This window comes from Bos indicus x Bos taurus, chromosome 13, assembly GCF_003369695.1.
Source record: "Bos indicus x Bos taurus breed Angus x Brahman F1 hybrid chromosome 13, Bos_hybrid_MaternalHap_v2.0, whole genome shotgun sequence".
Classification (NCBI taxonomy): domain Eukaryota; kingdom Metazoa; phylum Chordata; class Mammalia; order Artiodactyla; family Bovidae; genus Bos; species Bos indicus x Bos taurus.
In genome coordinates, this window is record NC_040088.1 from 20,297,047 (window position 1) to 20,320,053 (window position 23,007).

Consider the following 23,007-nt stretch of genomic DNA (forward strand, 5'->3'; position numbering starts at 1 on the left):
TTCACGTAATAATTGGCCTAGAAGTTCCCCCAGGTTTTTCAGATTTGGTGTTTCTCAGAGCATATTTTTTTATATTTTATCCAATGTCGCTATTTTCAGAGGGAAAATTAATTGAATAAATTAGCCCACCATTCCCCCCCTCCCCATCCAAAAAGAAACTCCAGTTGTAGTGATAAAATATGCATGCATGCATGCTCAGTCATGTCTGACTCTTTGCATCCCTATGTACTGTAGCCTGCCAGGCTCCTCTGTCCATGGGATTTTTCCAGCAAGAATACTGGAGTGGGTTGACATTCCCTGATCGAACCTGCATCACCTGTCTCCTGCTTTACAGGCAGATTCTTTACTGCTGACCCACAGGGGAAACCCCAATGGTAAAATAGGGCCAGCATAGTTCCTTCTCACTGACCTCTGACATCATCCTCTGACACTGACCTAGGCAATAATGTCACAGATAAATACCAGATGGCCCAAGTACCCGGGGAAACCCTCACAAGTCACAGCTACCACTCCATGTGTAACCGCTATCCAATGACATCTCCACACAGTGACATCATACATAAATGTCACCCCTCAATGTTCTGAGATATCTAGGAAGATCTCTCTGAGGAGATGGCATTTGAGCTGAAGCCTGAACGTCGAGAAGGAGTTAGCTATGGGAAGAACTTGGGGTGATGCATAGGAAACAGGGAGATAAAGAAAGGCAAAAGCGCTCAGGCAGGAGCGTCAAGCTCAAGGAACAGCAAGGAGGCTAGTTTGGCCGAAGAGAAGTGACTGAGAGGGACAAAAGGAGATTGGAGGTGTGAGATTAGAGAGGAAAACAGGGGCCAGATCATACAGTCTTCTGCGGACCATGAGAAAATGTTTGGTTTTTAAGAACATACGGAAACCAAAAAGGTAAAGGTGCCAAGTCATTTGTGGTCTGAGAAGATTGGTAGTCCATGTTAACCAATCAGAATTGTCCTGTGTACAGTTAAGGCCTGGCTCCTCCCCGTGTCACCATCCCTACTCTCCCGAGGGTGGCTCCTCTTTCAAAAAACTTCCAAGCTCACAGGTGACACACCTCTTCTAAGTCCCAGGGAAACTGCTTTCTGATTGGACAAATCCAGGAATACGTTTCTAACCTTTTTGCGGTCGAATTGGACGGAGCCCATTGTAATTGGCTACGAGCTTTCCCTCTCTTCCAATCAGACCGCTCTTCGGGAGAGTGCTTGCGTCCCATTCCCCTCGTGAGTTGAGTGAGCTCTGTGATCGGCCCTGCTCGTATGAGTGACAGCAGACACATCCTATGGGCTCAAAGACGCGGCTGCAATGTCCGGCACCATCCGGCACCTCCAGCCCTACTGAGGGTTGTGCAATAGCAACCCCGGCTGTCAGGGCGTGAGTCCTGCTCCGTGTCTACCACCCTCAGCGACGCCTGCATTATGGTCGCCCCACCGCAGCTGCGGGCTCTGCTCTTTGCGATCAACGCACTATTGAGCAAGCGCCGCTACCACGCAGCACTGGCCATGCTTAAGGGCTTCCGGAACGGGGCAGTGTGAGTGGGGTCATCGGGCTGGGCAGGGGCTGAAGGATCGATCTGGTGGGGTTGGAGAAGCTGCCTCTGGGACCGGCGCCGCTGCGCTGTGCGCCCTTGAGCAGCCCTAGTGTGTCTCTAGGTCTTGGCGTCCACTGTCGGCGCAGTGGGCGCTGGATTTTGGGTTCTGTGCGCCTTCTGAGCCGGGGGTCTAACTACGCTTTTTCTAGGCACTCCGTGCTTTGCAGCCTGGCCCTATTGTCTTGACTATTTCCCATGCCAGCCCCTGTATCCCTTCATTTGGGTCCAGTTTCCCCCTCCCGCTGCTGTGTGCCCTTGGGCCTATCTGGCTTCCGTGGCTCCATCTGGACAGTGGGAAGCTGGACTCTGCCTTCTAGCAAGACTTGCGGCTCTGCCTCTCTATGCTCCCCTCACTAAGCTGCCCTGGACTTTCATCCCGCTTCTCATTCTTTTGTAAGATTCTACTGCTAAAAAAAAAAAAAAAAAAGATTCTACTGCTAAGTCCTCTTCTGATAAGCCGCAGGTGTGACCAGTGTAACTGAAGCTGCAAGTATTTGCCAAGCAAACTGATTACAATTTGGTCATCAGACCTGCAGAAGAGGAGGTCATTTCCTCTGGTTGGCGCCAGGACTGGAGCTCATTTTCCTTTAAACTTTATGCATAAACGCTATCATTTATTGAGAGCCTACAATGCCAGAACTGGGGAAGCATCAAAGAACAAAGGGAACAAAAATCTGCATGTCCTTGGACTTGGCATTTTAGTGGCAGCATGGCGTGGCGGTGTGGATGTGATCACCTCAGTTTGAGTACTGGTGCCCCTTACCTGCATGATCTTGTGCAACTCATTTAGGCTCTCTAAGCCTCAATATTTATAAAATGGGGCTGATAATAGTACTTATATTGAAAGGTTGTTGCTGAGCCATGAAAGACGCCAGGATTCTTGGCCTCCGGAGGAGAGGAATTCAATCCGGGGCCAGTGACGAGGCTTGATCACTCAGAGCTTTTGTGTAATAAAGCTTTTTTAAAGTATAAAAGAATTAGAGAAAGCTTCTGACATAGACATCATCATCAGGAGTGCTCCCTGCTAGTCTTTAGTTGGATGTTATGTAGCTACTGCTGCTGCTGCTAAGTCGATTCAGTCGTGTCCGACGCTGTGCGACCCCATAGATGGCAGCCCACCAGGCTCCCCGGTCCCTGGGATTCTCCAGGCAAGAACACTGGAGTGGGTTGCCATTTCCTTCTACAAGGAAGACAGAGTCTAGGGTAGATACGTAGTTCATTAACATAGCTTAAGGCAAAGATTTCCATAAGAAAAACCGGATCGGTTAGATCTAGGTTTGAGAAAAGTTAAGTTCTGGTGGAACCAGGTGTTGTCATGGCAACACAGAATTCTAAAAGAAACCTTTTAAAATTTGTATAGAGGAGGGGAAGAAATCTAACACTTGTTTGTTTCCTCCTGCCACTTAAAAGATAGTTTAAAATGTCTGACACTTGTAGTCTGTCTCCTCCATTTGGGGACCCCTGGCCTTCCTGCCTGTTACCCTCTCAATATACTGTTGGGCTTTCCTGGTGGCTCAGAAGGTAAAGAATCTGCGTGCAATGCAGGAGACCCAGGTGCGATCCCTGGGTTGGGAATATCCCCTGGAGAAGGAAATGGCAACCCACTTCATTATTGTTGCCTGGATAATACCATGGACGGAGGAGCCTGGAGGGCTACAGTCTATGGGCTCACAGAATTGGACAGACTAAACAACGAACACTTTGACTTCCATCATACTGTCGAGAGAATTGAGTCAATATGTGTGATCAGATCAGTTCAGTCACTCAGTCGTGTCCGACTCTCTGCGACCCCATGAATCGCAGCACACCAGGCCTCCCTGTCCATCACCAACTCCTGGAGTTCACTGAGACTGACGTCCATAGAGTCAGTGATGCCATCCAGTCATCTCATCCTCTGTCGTCCTCTTCTCCTCTTGCCCCCAATCCCTCCCAGCATCAGAGTCTTTTCCCATGAGTCAACTCTTCGCATGAGGTGGCCAAAGTACTGGAGTTTCAGCTTTAGCATCATTCCTTCCAAAGAAATCCCAGGGCTGATCTCCTTCAAAATGGACTGGTTGGATCTCCTTGCAGTCCAAGGGACTCTCAAGAGTCTTCTCCAACACCACAGTTCAAAAGCATCAATTCTTCGGCGCTCAGCCTTCTTCACAGTCCAACTCTCACATCCATACATGACCACAGGAAAAACCATAGCCTTGACTAGACGGACCTTTGTTGGCAAAGTAATGTCTCTGCTTTTGAATATGCTATCTAGGTTGGTCATAACTTTCCTTCCAAGGAGTAAGCGTCTTTTCATTTCATGGCTGCAGTCACCATCTGCAGTGATTTTGGAGCCCAGAAAAATAAAGTCTGACACTGTTTCCACTATTTCCCCATCTATTTCCCATGAAGTGATGGGACCAGATGCCATGATCTTCGTTTTCTGAATGTTGAGCTTTAAGCCAACTTTTTCACTCTCCACTTTCACTTTCATCAAGAGGCTTTTTAGTTCCTCTTCACTTTCTGCCATAGGGTGGTGTCATCTGCATATCTGAGGTTATTGATATTTCTCCCGGCAATCTTGAGTCCAGCTTGTGTTTCTTCCAGTCCAGTGTTTCTCATGATGTACTCTGCATATAAGTTAAATAAGCAGGGTGACAATATACAGCCTTGATGTACTCCTTTTCCTATTTGAAACCAGTCTGTTGTTCCATGTCCAGTTCTACCTGTTGCTTCCTGACCTGCATACAAATTTCTCAAGAGGCAGATCAGGTAGTCTGGTATTGTGAAATGCTCAGCATAGTGCCTGGTATGTATATAACTGTTGGCTGCTGTAATCATGGTTGTACTGGCGTGAATATCTGCCTGGCTCACTCCTTCACCTTCAGGCTTCTGATTGTTACCTCCTCAATGAGGCAATCTCTGAACTTCCACCTCCTTCCCTACTGACTTTGCCTCCATAGACCTTATCACCACCTGACACTTAAGTATTCACTTACGCATCCCTTATGCATCACTTACGCATTTTCTACTCTCTCACTAGAAAATGAGCTTCATGGGGACAGAAGTTTTTATCTGTTTTGTTCCTTAGTATAAGTAGGCTTTTAAATATTAACTGAATGAATAAGCGTATAAGGGAGGAATTGCCACTGTACCCATTTTCTGGATGAGAAGACTGTGGCTCAGAGAGGAAAATTCATAGCTCAGTGGTAACGAATCCACCTGCCAATGCATCAGACACAGGTGCGATTCCTAGTCTGGGAAGATCCCACATATTGTGGTGTAACTAAGCCCATGAGCCACAGCCATTGAGCCTGTGCTCTAGAACCAGGAAATATAACTACTGAGCCCATATGCCCAAAAGACCATGCTCTGCAACAGGAGAAGCCACTGCAATGAGAAGCCCACGCAGCAACAAAGACCCAGCACAGCCAAAAATAAATTTTTTTAAAAACTTTTTTTAAAGTACAAAAATGTAGGTGTATACAATTTTTTTGATTAAAAAAGAAATGAATCATAATCCTATAATGTTGACTGCTGTCTAGTTAATAGGCAGATGGTCCCAGTTGTCCCCTAAATGTCCTCTACAGGAAGATAGTCTAGATAGGGATCTTCCAGGATATCATACTGCATCTGCCATGGTCCTTCATTTACTTCTCTTTTATATGGAAGAGGACTGAAGGTCTGTATTCAGAGCTGCTCTGACGTTTCCTTGGTCATGACCATTTTGTTTTGTTTTGTTTTTGCCACACCACACGGCACATGTGATCTTAGTTTTCCAACCAGGGGTCGAACCCTCACCTCCTGCAGTGGAAGCACAGAGTCTTAACCACCGGACTGCTGGGGAAGTCCCTATCATGTCCTTTCAGTCCTTTTTAATCCAGAGCATTCCGTGTTTCAGGACACAGAGAGATCTTGTGAGTGGCAGTAGCTGGCTCCCACCAGAGTCTGAGTAGTTTGGGAAGGGGGCCAGGCACATGTAGGCAGTTGGGGGCATTGCTCCATTTGTGTCTGAGGTATAAGGCAGGGTCCTGTTCACCTTGGCCAGCTGGAGGAGGCCAATGGCCTCTTTATTCAGGGTAAGAAGACATGCCTTTGGAGAAGGCAGGGCAGAAAACTTGCTGGGGGCCAGAGGAGGGCCCTGCCCACCCACCGCTAGGCAGTGAGGAAATAAGCCGTTCAGCCTGGCCACCACATGCAGTAACACTGCTGTCATTTGATCACACTTTTTATTTGATTTTTTACAAAATTAGGTAGCATATTCACAAAAGGCATAAAAAGTTAGAGCTTTTTAGAAGTTTACACACCTTGCTTTAACCAAGCCTACAGCATATCTAGAGCTTCCTGGTTCACGTACAGCTCTGTGTATGCCACTGGTTGCCATGGGTCCATTATGTGTTTACCTAGTAGCCCCCTGTGGATGGACACAGGCTTCCTCCCAGTCTTTTGCTGCTTCCAACAAGCCTCACAAGGACCTGCCTAGCAGTCCAGTGGTTAAGACTGCATGCTCCCAATGCAGGGGGCCCAGGTTTGACCCTTGGTCTGGGAACTAGACTCCACATGCTGCAACTACAACCTAGTGCAGCCAAAATGAATAAATACTTTGGGGGGGGCGGTGGGAAACAAGCCTCACAGATACTCATATGACAACAATATGGGGCTCATGACCATTGTCTGAGGGAGACTGTCAAAGATTGTTAGACCTCGTAGCCTGGAAAGGTCAGGGCCAGACAGCTGGAGAACTTGGTGGAACGAGGGCAAGTCCAATAAAGAAAAAAAAAGAAAGGTAGCGACATTAGTACTGGTTGAATGAGGAACTTTTACATGTGCTAGGTCCTTAACTGCCAGAAACAACTCTGAAACAGGCAATACTTTTTACTAAAGGAAGAAGGGAGACTCAGACATTCAATGACTTACCCAAGTTTATAGAGCAAAACCAGAGAAGACAATGGCAACCCACTCCAGTACTCTTGCCTGGAAAATCCCATGGACGGAAGAGCCTGGTAGGCTGCAGTCCATGGGGTCGCTGAGAGTTGGACACGACTGAGTGACTTCACTTTCACTTTTCACTTTCATGCATTGGAGAAGGAAATGGCAACCCACTCCAGTGTTCTTGCCTGGAGAATCCCAGGGACGGGGGAGCCTGGTGGGCTGCTGTCTATGGGGTCGCACAGAGTCGGACACAACTGAATCGACTTAGCAGTAGCAGCATAGAGCCAAACAGGGCAAGGCTTTGGTACCAGATACTGTTTACTTTGTATGACCCACTTGGAACCCAGATCTAACTCAAAAGCCAGGGTTAGTTTCCCTCCCAAAATGATATTAGGATTAGGGAAGGGGAGGAGGGGGCACAGGGAGTCAAAGAGAGAGCTCAGAAAGAAACAGTGGTGCAGTGGTGCCTTAACCATTTTCTTTTGTTTCTACAGCTATGGAGCCAAAATCCGGGCCCCTCACGCGCTGGTCATGACCTTTCTTTTCCGGAGTGGCAGGTACCTGTCCCCTCTGCACACCCTTCAAACTGGGCAAGATCGTGCCAGGACTTGCCCAGTAGCCTCCAGGTTGGGTCCAACCTGCCCACACCACCATCTCCTAGAGCACAAGTCTGATTCTACTATCCCATCTTGAAAATTCGCCAGCTCCTGGCTCCTTGATGTTCTCCAGAGAAGCCAGCTTCCAGGTGTGGCATTCAAGTCCCCCTGCAGTCTGACCTCAGGGACATTCCCCCCTCTCTCCAACCCCCAGCATGGGGAGCCCTTGGCACCAAGACTCGCTGCCATTCATTCATGTGCAACAGGTGGTTCCACCTCTTTACATTTCTCATGAGTACCCACCACACACACACCAGGAATCCCCTTTCCTCTTCTACCCCATCTTTATGCCTTCCTAGCAACCCATACCAGTTCTCTGAGGATCACTTTCTCAGGAAAACTCACCATGACCTACTTTCTTTCCTTGTTCAAACTTCTTGGCCTTTCTCTGATCTTCCATAACTTCCCACAAGGAGCTTCTCAAAAACCAACTTGTGTTTTAGTTTTTAATGTATCTAACTTCACCTGGAGTTTATAAGAATCACACATGGACTGCCTGCTGCTCAAATCCAGGTCGTGAAGATTGCTTTCTTTATGTATTTTTCTTTTTTAAATTTATTTTTGTTTTAGTTTTTGTCCTCCAAATTTTTTTTTTTCAATTAAACTCATTCATTCCTTCAGTAAATATTTATTGAGCATCTAATATGTGCCAGACACTGTCTTTAGGTGCTGGGGATACAGCAGTGAATAAAACAGAGAATGATCCCTTCCCTCGTACAGCTGACAGTTTAGCAGAAAGGCGTAGCAGAAAATAAACATAATAAATTTAAAAAGTATGTGGTATGTTAGAATATTATATGGGCTGTAGGAAAGAAAATGTAAAGCAGGGAAAGGGGATCCAGAGTGCTGGGGGGAGGGCAGGCTGCAGAGCTAAATAGGGAAGGGCTCATTGAGAAAGTGACATTTTAAGTAGAGACTTGAAGGAGCTGGAAAAGTTGGCCACGTGGGTAACAAGGGAAGGAGTGTTTCATACCAACGGAACAGCCTGTGCAAAGGCCCTGAGGGCTGATCATACCTGGTGAGTTTGAGGAGGCTGGAGCAGAGGGATTGCAGGGGAGAGAACAAAGAGAGGAATATTGTGGGGGTAACCGGTTGGAAGTGGTCAAACAAGAGATGGCAAGAGTGAATGTCGACATTCTAGGAACCAGTGACTGGAATGGGTGAATTTAACTCAGATGACCATTATATCTACTACTGCGGGCAGGAATCCCTCAGAAGAAATGGAGTAGCCATCATGGTCAACAAAAGAGTCCGAAATGCAGTACTTGGATGCAATCTCAAAAACGACAGAATGATCTCTGTTCGTTTCCAAGGCAAACCATTCAATATCACAGTAATCCAGGTCTATGCCCCAGCCAGTAACGCTGAAGAAGCTGAAGTTGAACGGTTCTACAAAGACCTACAAGACCTTTTAGAACTAACACCCAAAAAAGATGTCCTTTTCATTATAGGGGACTGAAATGCAAAAGTAGGAAGTCAAGAAACACCGGGAATAACAGGCAAATTTGGCCTTGGAATACGGAATGAAGCAAGGCAAAGACTAATAGAGTTTTGCCAAGAAAATGCACTGGTCATAACAAACACCCTCTTCCAACAACACAAGGAAGACTCTACACATGGACATCACCAGATGGTCAACACCGAAATCAGATTGATTATATTCTTTGCAGCCAAAGATGGAGAAGCTCTATACAGTCGGCAAAAACAAGGCCAGGGGCTGACTGTGGCTCAGACTATGAACTCCTTATTGCCAAATTCAGACTTAAATTGAAGAAAGCAGGGAAAACCACTAGACCATTCAGGTATGACCTAAATCAAATCCCTTATGATTATACAGTGGAAGTGAGAAATAGATTTAAGGGACTAGATCTGATAGACAGAGTGCCTGATGAACTATGGATGGAGGTTCGTGACATTGTACAGGAGACAGGGATCAAGACCATCCCCATGGAAAAGAAATGCAGAAAAGCAAAATGGCTGTCTGAGGAGGCCTTACAAATAGCTGTAAAAAGAAGAGAAGCAAAAAGCTAAGGAGAAAAGGAAAGATATAAGCATCTGAATGCAGAGTTCCAAAGAATAGAGAGAAGAGATAAGAAAGCGTTCTTCAGCGATCGATGCAAAGAAATAGAGGAAAACAACAGAATGGGAAAGACTAGGGATCTCTTCAAGAAAATTAGAGATACCAAGGGAACATTTCATGCAAAGATGGGCTTGATAAAGGACAGAAATGGTATGGACCTAACAGAAGCAGAAGATATTAAGAAGAGATGGCAAGAATACACAGAAGAACTGTACAAAAAAGATCTTCACGACCCAGATAATCACGATGGTGTGATCACTGACCTAGAGCCAGACATCCTGGAATGTGAAGTCAAGTGGGCCTTAGAAAGCATCACTACGAACAAAGCTGGTGGAGGTGATGGAATTCCAGTTGAGCTCTTTCAAATCCTGAAAGATGATGCTGTGAAAGTGCTGCACTCAATATGCCAGCAAATTTGGAAAACTCAGCAGTGGCCACAGGACTGGAAAAGGTCAGTTTTCATTCCAATCCCAAAGAAAGGCAATGCCAAAGAATGCTCAAACTACTGCACAATTGCACTCATCTCACACGCTAGTAAAGTAATGCTCAAAATTCTCCAAGCCAGGCTTCAGCAATATGTGAACCGTGAACTTCCTGATGTTCAAGCTGGTTTTAGAAAAGGCAGAGGAACCAGAGATCAAATTGCCAACATCCGCTGGATCATGAAAAAAGCAAGAGAGTTCCAGAAAAGCATCTATTTCTGCTTTATTGACTATGCCAAAGCCTTTGACTGTGTGGATCACAATAAACTGTGGAAAATTCTGAAAGAGATGGGAATCCCAGACCACCTGATCTGCCTCTTGAGAAATTTGTATGCAGGTCAGGAAGCAACAGTTAGAACTGGACATGGACCAACAGACTGGTTCCAAATAGGAAAAGAAGCTGTATATTGTCATCCTGCTTATTTAACTTATATGCAGAGTACATCATCAGAAACGCTGGACTGGAAGAAACACAAGCTGGACTCAAGATTGCCGGGAGAAATATCAATAACCTCAGATATGCAGATGACACCACCCTTATGGCAGAAAGTGAAGAGGAACTCAAAAGCCTCTTGATGAAAGTGAAAGTGGAGAGTGAAAAAGTTGGCTTAAAGCTCAACATTCAGAAAACGAAGATCATGGCATCTGGTCCCATCACTTCATGGGAAATAGATGGGGAAATAGTGGAAACAGTGTCAGACTTTATTTTTTTGGGCTCCAAAATCACTGCAGATGGTGACTGCAGCCATGAAATGAAAATACGCTTACTCCTTGGAAGGAAGGTTATGACCAAGCTAGATAGCATATTCAAAAGCAGAGACATTACTTTGCCAACAAAGGTCCGTCTAGTCAAGGCTATGGTTTTTCCTGTGGTCATGTATGGATGTGAGAGTTGGACTGTGAAGAAGTCTGAGTGCCGGAGAATTGATGCTTTTGAACTGTGGTGTTGGAGAAGACTCTTGAGAGTCCCTTGGACTGCAAGGAGATCCAACCAGTCCATTTTGAAGGAGATCAGCCCTGGGATTTCTTTGGAAGGAATGATGCTAAAGCTGAAACTCCAGTACTTTGGCCACCTCATGCGAAGAGTTGACTCATTGGAAAAGACTCTGATGCTGGGAGGGATTGGGGGCAAGAGGAGAAAGGGACGACAGAGGATGAGATGGCTGGATGGCATCACTGACTCGATGGACATGAGTCTCAATGAACTCTGGGAGTTGGTGATGGACAGGGAGGCCTGGTGTGCTGCGATTCATGGGGTCGCAGAGAGTCGGACACGACTGAGTGACTGAACTGAACTGAACCGGGGCCCATCCTGTTCAGCATTAGGTCAAAGAGAAGAGTTTGCCTTTTCCTCTTCTTTTTGTTTAATTTTCTAAATTTTTAATTGGAAGATAATTGCTTTACAATGTTCTGGTGGTTTCTACCACACAACAATGCTAATTAGCCATAAGTATATGTATGTATGTATATATACTTAGATTTATTGAGCATATACTATATATTTGTGTGTGTGTATATATATATATGTATGTGTGTGTGTATATATATATCTGTCTCCCCTCCCTCTTGAACCTTCCTCCTACCCCTGTGGCATTTCCTCTAAATGGAATAGGAAATTGTCGTAAGAATCTGTTTGTGGACATGCCACTATTTGACTTAAATTTAATAGTGAGAAAGTGAAGTGTTTGCTGCTAGGGGTCAAGGGCAGAAATAGGTGTAAAGTAGGAGGCAGTGGCAATAATCCAGCTGAGCAACTCTGGTGGCCCAGACCTTGATGGTGGCATAGAGGTGAGAAGTGTTCAGATTCTAGAAACATTTTCAAGGCAGTATTAGTGCCTACGCTTGGAAAGTAGGAAATGCAGCTTGCCTTAGAACTGGCAGTGGTAGGCCCGTGTCCCCGTGGGGTGAGAGCTCGCTGACTCCTAGCTGTCCCCCCTTGCCTGGCAGACTTCCCAGGCCCCAGCTGACACACTTCAAGGCCCTCCTCAGGCCTCGAGGGCACATGTGGTTGCTGGGCCTGAATTGGTCTCCTGGTTCCTCTCCTTGGCTCTCCTCACTGCCCCCTAGCGATTGTGAAAAGATAAGTCAAACCACGTGCCTTACTAAAGGTTCACTTCTCTCAAGATAAAGACAAAGCGTAGGACTTCCCTGGCAGCCTGGTGTTTGAAAAGAATTTGCCTGCCAATGGGTTCAGTCCCTGCTCTGGGAAGACTCCACATGCCTTGGAGCAACTAAGCCCGTGTGCAGGAACTACTGAGCCCACACACCTAGAGCACATGCTCCCCAGCAAGAGAAGCCACTGCAACTAGAGAGCAGCCCTGGCTCTCTGCAACTAGAGAAAGCCCTCGAGCAGCAACAAAGACCCAGTCCAGCCAAAAATAAATAAATAAATTTTTTTTTTTAAAGACGCATCTTACCATGGTCCCACCTCTCCCTCACAGCCTTTGCCTTACACATTTTCTGCTCAGGGCTTAATGACCTGTCTTTGTTCCTTTACTCCCCACTCTCTGTCCCTCCTCGGGACCTCTGCTCGTGTTGATCCCAGTACAACTCCTCTCCCCTCTTGACGTCTTCCTTCACGTCCTGGCATCATTGCTTGTCAGGGCAAAGTTTGACCTTTGTTTTATGAGTATTCATTTCGTAATTCCCTCTCCCACTAGATCATAAACCTTGTGAGGGCAGCAAGCAGATCTACTTTTTCTCAGACTCACATCCTCAGATCCAGCACATAGTATGTAGTCATTCATTCACTCATTCATTCCTTCACATGTTTACTCCAGAAACAAATGTATTAAGCATCCGCTATGTGCCAGGCCTTGCTCTGCGCACTGAGGATGAGTGAGTGAGGTATAGACACCACTCTCTGGGAGCTTCCACTGGGATGAGGTGGGAGTGGGGGGAGGTAATAAACAAGTATGTAAATGTCAGGTGGTGATATGAGCTCTGAAGGAAAAGAAAAGTTGGATAAAGGAACAGAATACAGTGGGCATTCTTATACGTGGAGTAGTCAGGGAAGACCTCTTGAAAAAGGTGGCGGGGTAGTCAGGGAAGACCTCTTCAAGGAGATGGCGTGAAGTCAAAGCCTGTATCCAGGGAGGGAGCAGCCCTAAGGGCATGGAGGGCAGAGGCCTGGGGTTGAATGAGCGTGGGCCCGTGGGCTCCTTGCCTGGGCCAGTTTTGCATGCCAGGTGGGTAGATGCCCCGGAGCGGCTGGGCCTGCACTCACGGTGGCTCCTTGTGTCTGTGCAGCCTCCGGGAGAAGCTGCGTGCCATCCTGCAGGCCACGTACACCCACTCCTGGAACCTAGCCAGGTTTGTGTTCCTCTACAAGGGACTCTGTGCCCTGCAGTCCCACGTCCAGGGCAAGACCTACCAGGCACACTCATTCGTGTCTGCCTTCATCGGGGGCTTGCTGGTGTTTGGAAACAACAATAACATCAACAGCCAGGTAAAGGTCTTCCCAGAATGGGGGCCGGGGAGAGGGCTGAGGGATGGGGCAGGATTCAGGTATAGAGTTGGGGATGGGAGTCAAAGACGACGAGCTCGTGGCTCCCTGCCATATCTGAGGGTCTGTAGTTCACCAATCCCTGTGTGACCTTGGGAAGGTCACTTCCCCCTCAACTTCCCCCTCTGTTAACCAGGTACCTTGCTGGAGTACCATGCAGCTCTCTGGGGCAAAGATTTAAAAATATAAAACAAAACACGCCCCCAAACACTACTCTGCAGTGAAATGAGAAAAAAAAAACGAGTAAGATTTTCATAAAATGAAACTTACTACATTTGAAGAATTATCTCTTATTCTGCAACTTGCCCTTTTTCTTGGTTAAAAATTCCATTTTTTAATGAGATAATGATAAAATGCTAACTGTTGCTGCTGCTGCTGTTTTAGCATCCTTCTTGAGCTATATGAAAAGTTGGCAGTCTTTCTAATTTGCCTCCCTCAAATTTCTTAAATAGTCTTAAATTATAAAAATAATTGTTTTATTTTCACATTTTAAGTAATGCAAACTAAGCACTCATTGTGTGCCTGGCACACTTCTGGATGCTTAGGATACATGATGCAATTAGAAAATAAATTGAAAAAGAGTCTCTCTCCCCCTCTAACTGTCCAGCCACTGCCCAGAAACACTTTTTTTTTTTTTTTAATAATTTTTATTGCAGTATTGGGCTTCCCAGGTGGCTCAGTGGTAAAGAATCTGCCTGCCAATTCAGGAAGATGCAGGAGATGTGGGTTTGATCCCTGGGTCAGGAAGGTTCCGTGGAGGAGGATGGCATGGCAACCCACTCCAGTATTCTTGCCTGAATACCCCATGGACGGAGGAGCCTGGAGGGCTACAGTCCATAGGGTCGAAAAGAGTTGGACATGACTGAGCACACACACACACATACATACAATTGGAGAATAGTCGATTTACAGTGTTGTGTTAGTTTCTGCAATGCAGCAAAGTGAATCAGGTGTACATGTATAGAGATGGTCATTTTAACTGTGTTTTGTATAGCCTTTCAGAACTTGTCTGTGCTTGTATCAGTGGTCATAGCAGCAGTTTTCCACCAACGAGATCATAGTACGTTTTTCCTTTTTTTTCATGTAACCGTGTATCTTAGGGGCCTCTCTTGTCAGTGCCTCATCCTTTATGACGTGAGCAGAGCTCTCTGCTGATGGCATGGACCAGCCTTGATTTCACAGTGTCCTCTGGATGGACGTTTAGGGGCTCTTCAGCGTTTGACCTCACACATCCACTGTAGTCTACATCTTTGTTGAGACACCTTCCTGCACTTGTGTCGGTCTGTTTGTAAGTTCCTAGACATGGAGTGGAAGAGTCTGTGGATATGAGCATTTTGTATTTTGGGAAAGTTTCCCCAGTTTTTTTTTGATAGAAATTTCACTTGTCTATGAACTTCCAAATTCTAGGAATCCTGGATACACCCATTTCCTTCCCCCTTCCCTCCTTTCCCTGACCCCTGGCAACAGCTGCTCTGATCTCCATTCAAAAATGTTACATGATGGACATACAGATGGCCAACAGGCACAGGAAAAGGAACATGAAAAGATGGTCAGTTTCACTAATTGTTAGAGAAATGGAAATCAGAACTATAGTGAAATGTCACCTCACACCAGTCAGAATGGCCATCATCAAAAAGTCTACAAATAATAAATGCTGGAGAGGGTGTGGAGAAAACGGAATACTCATGTACTGTTGGTGGGAATATAAATTGGTGCAGTCACTGTGGAGACCAGTATCGAGATTCCTTAAAAAACTAAAACTAGAGTCATCATACAATCCAGCAATCTCAGTCCTAGGCATATATATGGAAAAGACAAAAACTCTTAATTCAAAAAGATACATATACCCCAGTGTTCATGGCAGCACTATTTACAAGCATGGAAGCAACCATCGACAGATGAACAGATAAAGATGATGTAGTGTACACACACACACACACACACACACACACACACACACACAGGAATATTATTCAACCATAAAAAAGAATGAAATAATGCCGTTTGCAGCAACATGGACGAACCTAGAAATTATCATACTAAGTGAAATCAGACAGAAAAAGGCAAATATATCACTTACATGTGGAATCTAGAAAAGATGATACAAATGAACTTATTTATGAAACAGAAATAGACTCACAGACATAGAAAACAAACTTATGGTTACCAAAGTGGGAGGCATAAATTAGGAGTTTGGAATTAACACATACTACTATATATAAAATAGATAAACAATAATTAGTAAGGGAAGTATATTCAATATTTTATACTTTATAATATAAAATTTTTATAATCTGAAAAAGAATATACGTACATATATGTGTGTGTATAGCTTAATCACTTTGCTATGCACCTGAAGCACAACATTGTAAATAACTATACTTCAATTAAAAAAAATATTATGTAAATGGAGTCATTATAGTATGTAATCTTTGAGGGTTGGCTTTTTTCACTCAGCATAATTTCCTGGCAATTCTTTCAAGTTATTGTATCAGCTGTTCATTCCTTTTCACTGCTGAGTAGTGTTCCATGGTATGGATGTACCTATGGAAGGACATCTGGGTTGTTTCTAGCTCTTGGCTATTAGGCATGCAGCTGCTCAGAACCTTCTTGTATATGTATTTGGTGAACTTAAGTTTTCACTTCTGTGATAAATACCTGGAGTGCAATTCCTGGGTCATATGATACATAAAGGGTTTTACGGATGTCTCAGAGATAAAGCATCTGCCTGCAATGTAGGAGACATGGGTTTGATCCCTGGGTTGGGAAGATCCCCTGGAGGAGGAAATGGCTACCCACTCTAGTATTCTTGCCTGGAGAATCTCATGGACAGAGGAGCCTGGCGGGCTACAGTCCAAAGGGTTGTAAAGGGTCAGACACGACTCAGGGTCTGAGCACATACACACGGTACATATATATTTAGTTTTAGAGGAGACTGACGAAGTATTTTCCAGAGTGATTGTCCTATCTTACATTCCTATCAGGAATATATGTGTGATCCAGTTGCTTCACCTTCAAGCTGGCATGTGGTTTGTTACATTTCAGATTTTTGAAATTTTGATAGGTGTGTAGTGCTTATTGTGGTTTTTAAAAAGTTATTTATTTATTTTACTGTTCCAGGTCTTAGCTGTGCCATGCAGGATCTAATTTCCCAACCAGGGATGGAACCTGGGCCCCCTGCATGGGATGATTAGAGTCTTAACCACTGGCTGCCAGGAAGTCCCTCTCATTGTGGTTTTAATTTGCATTTCCCTAATGGCTAATGAAGCTGAACCTTTTTACATGTGTCTATTTTCTTTTTGTGTTAACCTCTTCAGTGAAATATCTGTTTGTGTCTTTTGCCTATTTTCTAACTGGATTGTCTTTTTTTTTTCACTGTTGTGTTTTGAGAGTTTCTAAAAATATTTTCCAGACATGAGTCTTTGTCAGATATGTATTTGTAAATATTTTCTCTCAGTCTGTAGCTTTTCTTTTCAACCTCTTCACATGGACTTTGACAACTGAAAAATTTTGCATTTTGTTGAAATCCAGTTTATTAATTTTTTTTCATTTGTGGACTGTGTTTTTTGTCATTAAGCTACCTTTTAGTTTTGAGCCATGTAAATATATTCATTGTTCAAAATTTTTAATTAAAAAGAATAATAAAAGACATAAATAGTGGGACTTCCCTGGCAGTCCAGAGGTTTAAACTGGGTGCTTTCATTGCAGGGGATATAGTTTGAATCCCTGGTTGAAGAAATAAGATCCTTTTTGCCATGCAATACTGCTAACAAAAAAAGACATAAACAGTAATGTTCAAATGCCTGCTGCAAACCACTTCAAATCACCTTGCTCATACTCTGCAAAACCCTGATCCAGTGCACAGGCAGCACTCCAGGGTGGGGCGGGGTCGGGGAGGAGAATGGGGGGAAAAGGGGAAGGGATGGGGTGGGGTGGTGTGGGGTGGGTGGAAGGTTCCCAGTGGCTGGGCCCACTTCTAACCCCGTCCTTCCCTCCCACAGATCAGCATGTACCTGCTATCCCGCGTCCTATTTGCCCTGTGCCGCCTGGGCGTGGAGAAGGGCTTCATCCCTGAACCCAGGTTGGACCCGTTTCCATGGTTCTCAGGGCTGGTGTGGGGGCTGGTGCTGTGGCTCTTCGAGTACCACCGGCCAACCCTGCAGCCCTCGCTGCAGTCGTCCATGACCTACCTGTACGAGGACAGCAACGTGTGGCACGACCTCTCGGACTTCTTTATCTACAACAAGAGCCAACCCTCCAAGTAACAGGGCCCCCAGGTGCTCAGGAAGGCTCCTGCACCCCAGTCGGGTGACGGAGGTATCCAGCCGCGGTTTGAGATTGGCTCCACCTGCTAACCATCCCAGAGGCTCCTACCTCTTCAAGATCTGGGGTCTCAGACTAACTTTTGTTAGCCCAGGGCTCCATTTGGCAAAATGGAAGCACTGATTATCAGTTCTCATTAGGTACTCTTGAATAGTGAAACGAGCCACCGAATCAGGCTGAGGAGCCTTGGGCACGGTGATGGCTGCTGACTCTTGAGAGACCAGGGAAGGCCACACCCCACCCTGGGCCTCAGGGATCATCGAGCCCAGACGAGGGCACTGAAGTCTCTTTCTGGTGGGTATGTTCTCTGACCATTCTTCTGTAAAAGAGGGCTTCTGGCTGATGGGCAGTGGGTTGCAAAAATGCATTTTTAGACAATACTCAGTTCCTTGCCTTGGGTGTTCTATTGTAGAAGCTCCAGTGTTTCCACTGTCCAACAGAAACACAGTGTGAGACATATGTGACTGAGCTTTTTTTTAGCAGCCACAGTTTTTAAAAAGTGGAGGGAATTCCTGGTGGTCCAGTGGTTAGGACTCCGCTGTCACTGCCAAGGGCATGGGTTCTATCCCTGGTTGGGAAGCTAAGATCCCACATGCCCCGAGGTATGGCCAAAAAAAAAAATGTGGGGAGAGAAAGAAGCAGAGATTAACCTTAATTATATCTTTGAACCCAGTATTTCTCAAATGTTATCATTTTAATGTGTATTAAATATAAAAATTAATAAGATATTTTACATTCTATTTTTCTTATACTAAGTCATCAGAATCAGGTGTGTGTTTTACACTTTCAGCATTTTTCAATTTGGACCAGTCACATTTCAAGTGCTCAGCAGCCACATGTGGCTGCACAGATTAGAACGTTCTATCCTCGCAGAAAATTCTAGTGGACAGTGCAGATACAGAGCTTGAGGACCTGGGTTTGAGTCCCCACTGGACTGCTGTGTAACCTTGGGGAAGGTTCTTCTCAGAGGCTCAGTTTCTACTAAAGTGAGGATAATCATAGTAATACCTGGTGTCTACATTGGACTTGTGTAACTATGACGGCTGCTTCAGCTACTAATGACATCCACCTGGTGAACTCCTCCTTCCTCCTTCCTGGGTGCTTTGCACATTATTATTTTTAACCCATACAATGACCTTGCAGGTACATATTTTGATCTCCATTTTACAGATGTGGAAACTGAGGATCGGAGAAGTAACTTGCCAAAGGCAATACAACTCGTGTGACAACCAAACCAGATCTATGCTATTTCAAAGCTCTTTTTTTTTTTTCAGTGCCTTAAATTTAGAAACCTAAACTATGCTATGCAAAATTAGCTAGTTATTGGGGTGCACACTCAAATGCCTATAGGGGCCTGGGAAGAGGCATAAATGATGATGTTCTGGGTGCTATGCAGTCGGGAGGGATGGGGACCTGGTGAACTGGAGACTTGTGTGTGTGCCAGAACTGATTTTTTTTTTTTAAACCACCAAGCTGAACAAATCAAACACGTTGGAGTAGGCATACTTCAATTTCTTTTTATATTTTTAAAATTACTAGTAGAAATATCCACATGAGTCACTGGAGATCTTATTAAAATGCAGATTCTGATTCAGTGGGTTTGGGGTGGGGCCTGAGATTCTGGGTTTCTCACGGCTCCTGGGTGATGGCTGCTGCTGTTCTGAGCTTGAGTAACAAGGTGGTAGGGAATGACAGGGTCCAGCCAGTAGTCCATGTGACGAATGAGGAAGCTATGTCACAGAACTGTTAGGTCATGAAGGTGGGACTGGGTCTGAGTCTAAACGGTGTATTCTCAGGCACGATGTTGTACTGCCAGCTTAGAGAAGGTAGTCTTGAAGTTCCCTTAGTTCATTCTGTGGAGGCTGAATGAGGCCCTGAGGTTATGGGGAGGGGAGAGGGTAGCGAACAGCAAGTGGGTTTTAAAGCAGATGCTGGAGTGCCCCACCCATATCCTGTCTAACTTACCACTTCAGTGCACACCAGCCACCCTCCTGCCACCCTGAGTCTTTCTGCCTGAGGGCTCTTCCCTTGCTCTCGGCACCTGCTCTGTCAGCCTGCCGCAGACCTGCAGTGCTGGAGATGAATACATCCTGGGAGCAGCTATCAACTAGGGACGGGTGGAGACCCCCACTCCTGCACTCCGATTGCCCCTGGGTAGGATAACTCCCAGGTGCCTGCTCCACGCTGGCTCCAGAGCACCCGGCAAGCCTGAGCTCCGGCCGCCCACAGCAGTCACTCTTGTGATAACACCTCCTCCCTTGTCTCCTTCCTCGTGCCCCTACCACTGCTTCCCGGGACCACTTCCCACAGAAACTGCTTGCACTCAACATCCTCATCTTGGGGTCTGCTCTTGGGGGAACCCAAACTAAAACTGCCCCCGGTGCAGCGAGTTGAGGGGCAGCAGAGCTTGGTGGTTAAGGCTATCAGCTTTGGAACCCAGAGTGTCTGGGCTCAGTTCTGGCTCCGCTGGTTCCTTGTAAGTGACTTAACCATTCAGGGCCTCCGACTTGTCATCTGTTAAACAGCCATTCTCACGGCACATGCCTTGGAGGGTGGTGTGGAGGATTAAATGATACGACAGCATATAAAGTAAGCACTCGATAAATGCCTGCTGCTGTTTCCAATGTATCTTCCAAATGTAAAAGGAAGCTTGGCCCCAAAGACTACGGACACTCTGCTTTGAACCTGGCCTGCCCCACCCCTCAGCTGAAGGTAAAAGCCTTGGCTGCCTGCCCCCCATTCCTCCCGACGTCCCCCAACTGCCGCTGGGGGTTGGCTGGCTCCCCCACCCACTGTCTCTGCTCTCTAAGAATAGGTTCCCCTCACAGATGGCATCTCTCTGGATCCTGCCAAAGCATCTGGTGCCTCCAACTGCTCACTCCAGGGAGGGAGGTGGTGTGGTCCTCAGGCAGGACTAGAGCCCCGGCTCCTGGGAGGAGTTCCCACTCAGCTCCCTCCTGGCCCAGCCTCCGTGTCTGTAAGACCTGGAAAACTGGGATTGCCAGAGGCCCTTGGCCCACAGTAGGCGCTCCATAAATGCTAGTTCCTGAAATAGCAGTGTTTTAATATGTGTCAATTAAGCACCTGCTACTTTCCTATGAGGTCTCTAACTTGCAAAGCTGTAAACAAAAATTTTTAAGCAATAATGCATACACAATAGTGCAAAATGTAAATGGGTACACAAAGGTATAATAAGGAAGAGTCAAGTTCCCCCTGAACCTCAGCTCCACCTACCTACCGCCTCCCCAGCCAGGGGCGCCCCCATCCATTCTAGTGCACCCTTCCTGAGAAATTCTCTGCACAACCACCCATCTCTGTCCTCTAAGAAGCTTTTACATTGCACTGTCATCTCAAGAACTCTTGGACACTCCTTCCTTGTTCTCTGCATGTTTGGTTTCTCTTTGATCAATAATCTGATACAAAAGTGAGTCCTGGAATTCCCTGGCGGTCCAGTAGTTAGGCTTGGTGCTTTCATTGCCAAGGGCACGGGTTCAATCCCTAGTCAGAAACCTAAGATCCTGCAAGCCATGGGGCGTGACCAAAAAAAAAAGTCAGTGTTAGTATTATTTTTTTTTTTTAAAAAGGGAGTCCTTTCTTTGAGGCAGTTCCTGTCCCCCTCAACCCCACCCCCAAGTCCCCAAATATCTCGGGCAGATCAGCATGAAGATGAATCATCCTAGATGTCCTGAGTCTTGTCGTAGATGACACCCAACATGAATGCCCACGGAACTCCAACTGAAAGGGGAAGGACAAAGTTGAAGTGAATTTGGGGCCCTTCTGCTGCTCCTCTCCCAAATTAGAGGTTGTTCGGGGAACCCACGTGAGAGTGATGATTCACAAACCCAGGCTCCAAGAAGCTGCCTCCTCGGCTTCTCACGACTGCCGCCTTCCTCACGGCAGGCTCCAGAAAGGATCCTGGAGATGGTGTTTCTGTCCACACTGTTCGCTTCTCCCACTCTCATGAGTGTGTGTTGGGTTTGTGAGAATCAGACTTTAAACCTGACACTCTCCTAAACCAGCACGTCATGCTGTGTCCACCTCTTGGAACCAATCTGTGACTGCAGGTGGGTTGCTTTCTATGAGGGTATTTATAAAATATTGTTTTCCTTCCCTTATCTTGTTGCAGATTCATAGGGATAGAGAGGGTCTTTTTCAGTCTTGAAAAGCATTTTGGGTGCGTGCGTGCTGAGTCATGTCCAGCTCTGTGTGACCCTATGGGCTGTAGCCCACCAGGCTTCCCTCTCCATGGGATTCTCTAGGCAAGAATACTGGAGTGGTTTGCCATGCCCTCCTCCAGGGAATCTTCCTGACCCAGGGATTGAACCTGTGGCTCCTGCGTTGCAGGTGGATTTTTTACCACTGAGCCATGGGGAAAGCCCACATTTTGGATGAGAGTGTGTTAAGTTTAACCAGAGGCCTCCTGCAGAACTCACTCTTGGGACTGGAGGCCACAGGGGCCCAGCTAGAGGACAGAGGGACAGCTGGGCTCCCCTCTGAGTACTGATTTTCAAGAGGGCTTCCTGCTTTCTGTTGCAGGGCTGTGTGTTCATGATTTCATGAACAAGACAGGACCAGGCAGCAGTGAAATGCAGGTCATGAGGTTCCTGTTGGAAGCCTTGCTCTCCTGCTTTTCTGAGCTCTCCCTTCAGCGTCTCATGGGCTGGATGTCAGCTGAGAGAGATCAAAGTCATACGTCATCAGCTCTTTTTTTTTTACCCACGCTCCCCAGCTTGTGGGATCTTAGTTGCCTAACAAGGAGTTGAACCTGGGCCCCCTGCAGCGGAAGTTTAGAGTCCTAACCACTGGACTGCCAGGGAACTCCCTACATCAGCTCTTTCACGACACTCCTTTTTAGGGTGTCTTTTTTATGTGTGTCATGAACCCTTTTGGCATCTGGTGAAGCCTCTAGACCCTTCTCAAGAATTCTTTCTTTTTTTTTAAGAATGCCGTTTTTAAAACCATAAATAGAATTATAAAAGACAATAATTATATTGAATATTGAAATAATAATATTTTTTATATTTGTGACTTAGAAATATTTTTTATGGCTGTGCTGGGTCTTCACTGCTGCTCGGGCTTTTCTCTAGCTGTGGCAAGCGGGGGCTACTCTCTAGGTGCAGCACGCAGGCTTCTCATCGCGGTGGCTTCTCTCGTTGCAGAGCATGGGCTCTACGGTGCGCGGGCTTCAGTAGTTGCGGCGCCCAGACTCTCGAGCACAGGCTCAATAATTGTGGCACAATAGCTTAGTTGCTCTGAGGCATGTGGGATCTTCCCAGGTCAGGGCTCCAACTTGTATCTCCTGCACTGGCAGGTAGACTCTTTACTACTGAAAGAGTACAGGGCACCAGGGAAGCCCTGTGTGTTCTTTTTTAAACACATCAGATAAAAAGATGGAGTGGCAGGTCCAAAGCTACCAGGATGTCACAGGTGTCATAAGCATGAACAGTATCTTAGGA

At 46.1% G+C, this 23,007-nt stretch overlaps 1 protein-coding gene across 1 annotated transcript; it reads left to right on the forward strand.

Annotated features, from left to right (window-relative positions):
* Nucleotides 1-1,287: 1,287 nt before the first annotated feature.
* On the forward strand, nt 1,288-20,144 carry PXMP4 (peroxisomal membrane protein 4). Its single transcript, XM_027558782.1, has 4 exons — nt 1,288-1,537; nt 7,000-7,062; nt 12,973-13,171; nt 17,230-20,144. Exons 1-4 carry the CDS (start codon nt 1,425-1,427, stop codon nt 17,491-17,493), a joined length of 639 nt encoding a protein of 212 aa, XP_027414583.1. The 5' UTR covers nt 1,288-1,424; the 3' UTR covers nt 17,494-20,144.
* Nucleotides 20,145-23,007: the final 2,863 nt, after the last annotated feature.

Excerpts from the sequence above, each read along its gene's own strand:
- PXMP4 (XM_027558782.1), top strand. The coding sequence starts at position 1,425 with ATGGTCGCCCCACCGCAGCTGCGGGCTCTGCTCTTTGCGATCAACGCA. Across the intron at positions 7,063-12,972 it reads TTTCTTTTCCGGAGTGGCAG|CCTCCGGGAGAAGCTGCGTG; the intron begins GTACCTGTCCCC and ends GTGTCTGTGCAG. Across the intron at positions 13,172-17,229 it reads ACAATAACATCAACAGCCAG|ATCAGCATGTACCTGCTATC; the intron begins GTAAAGGTCTTC and ends TCCCTCCCACAG.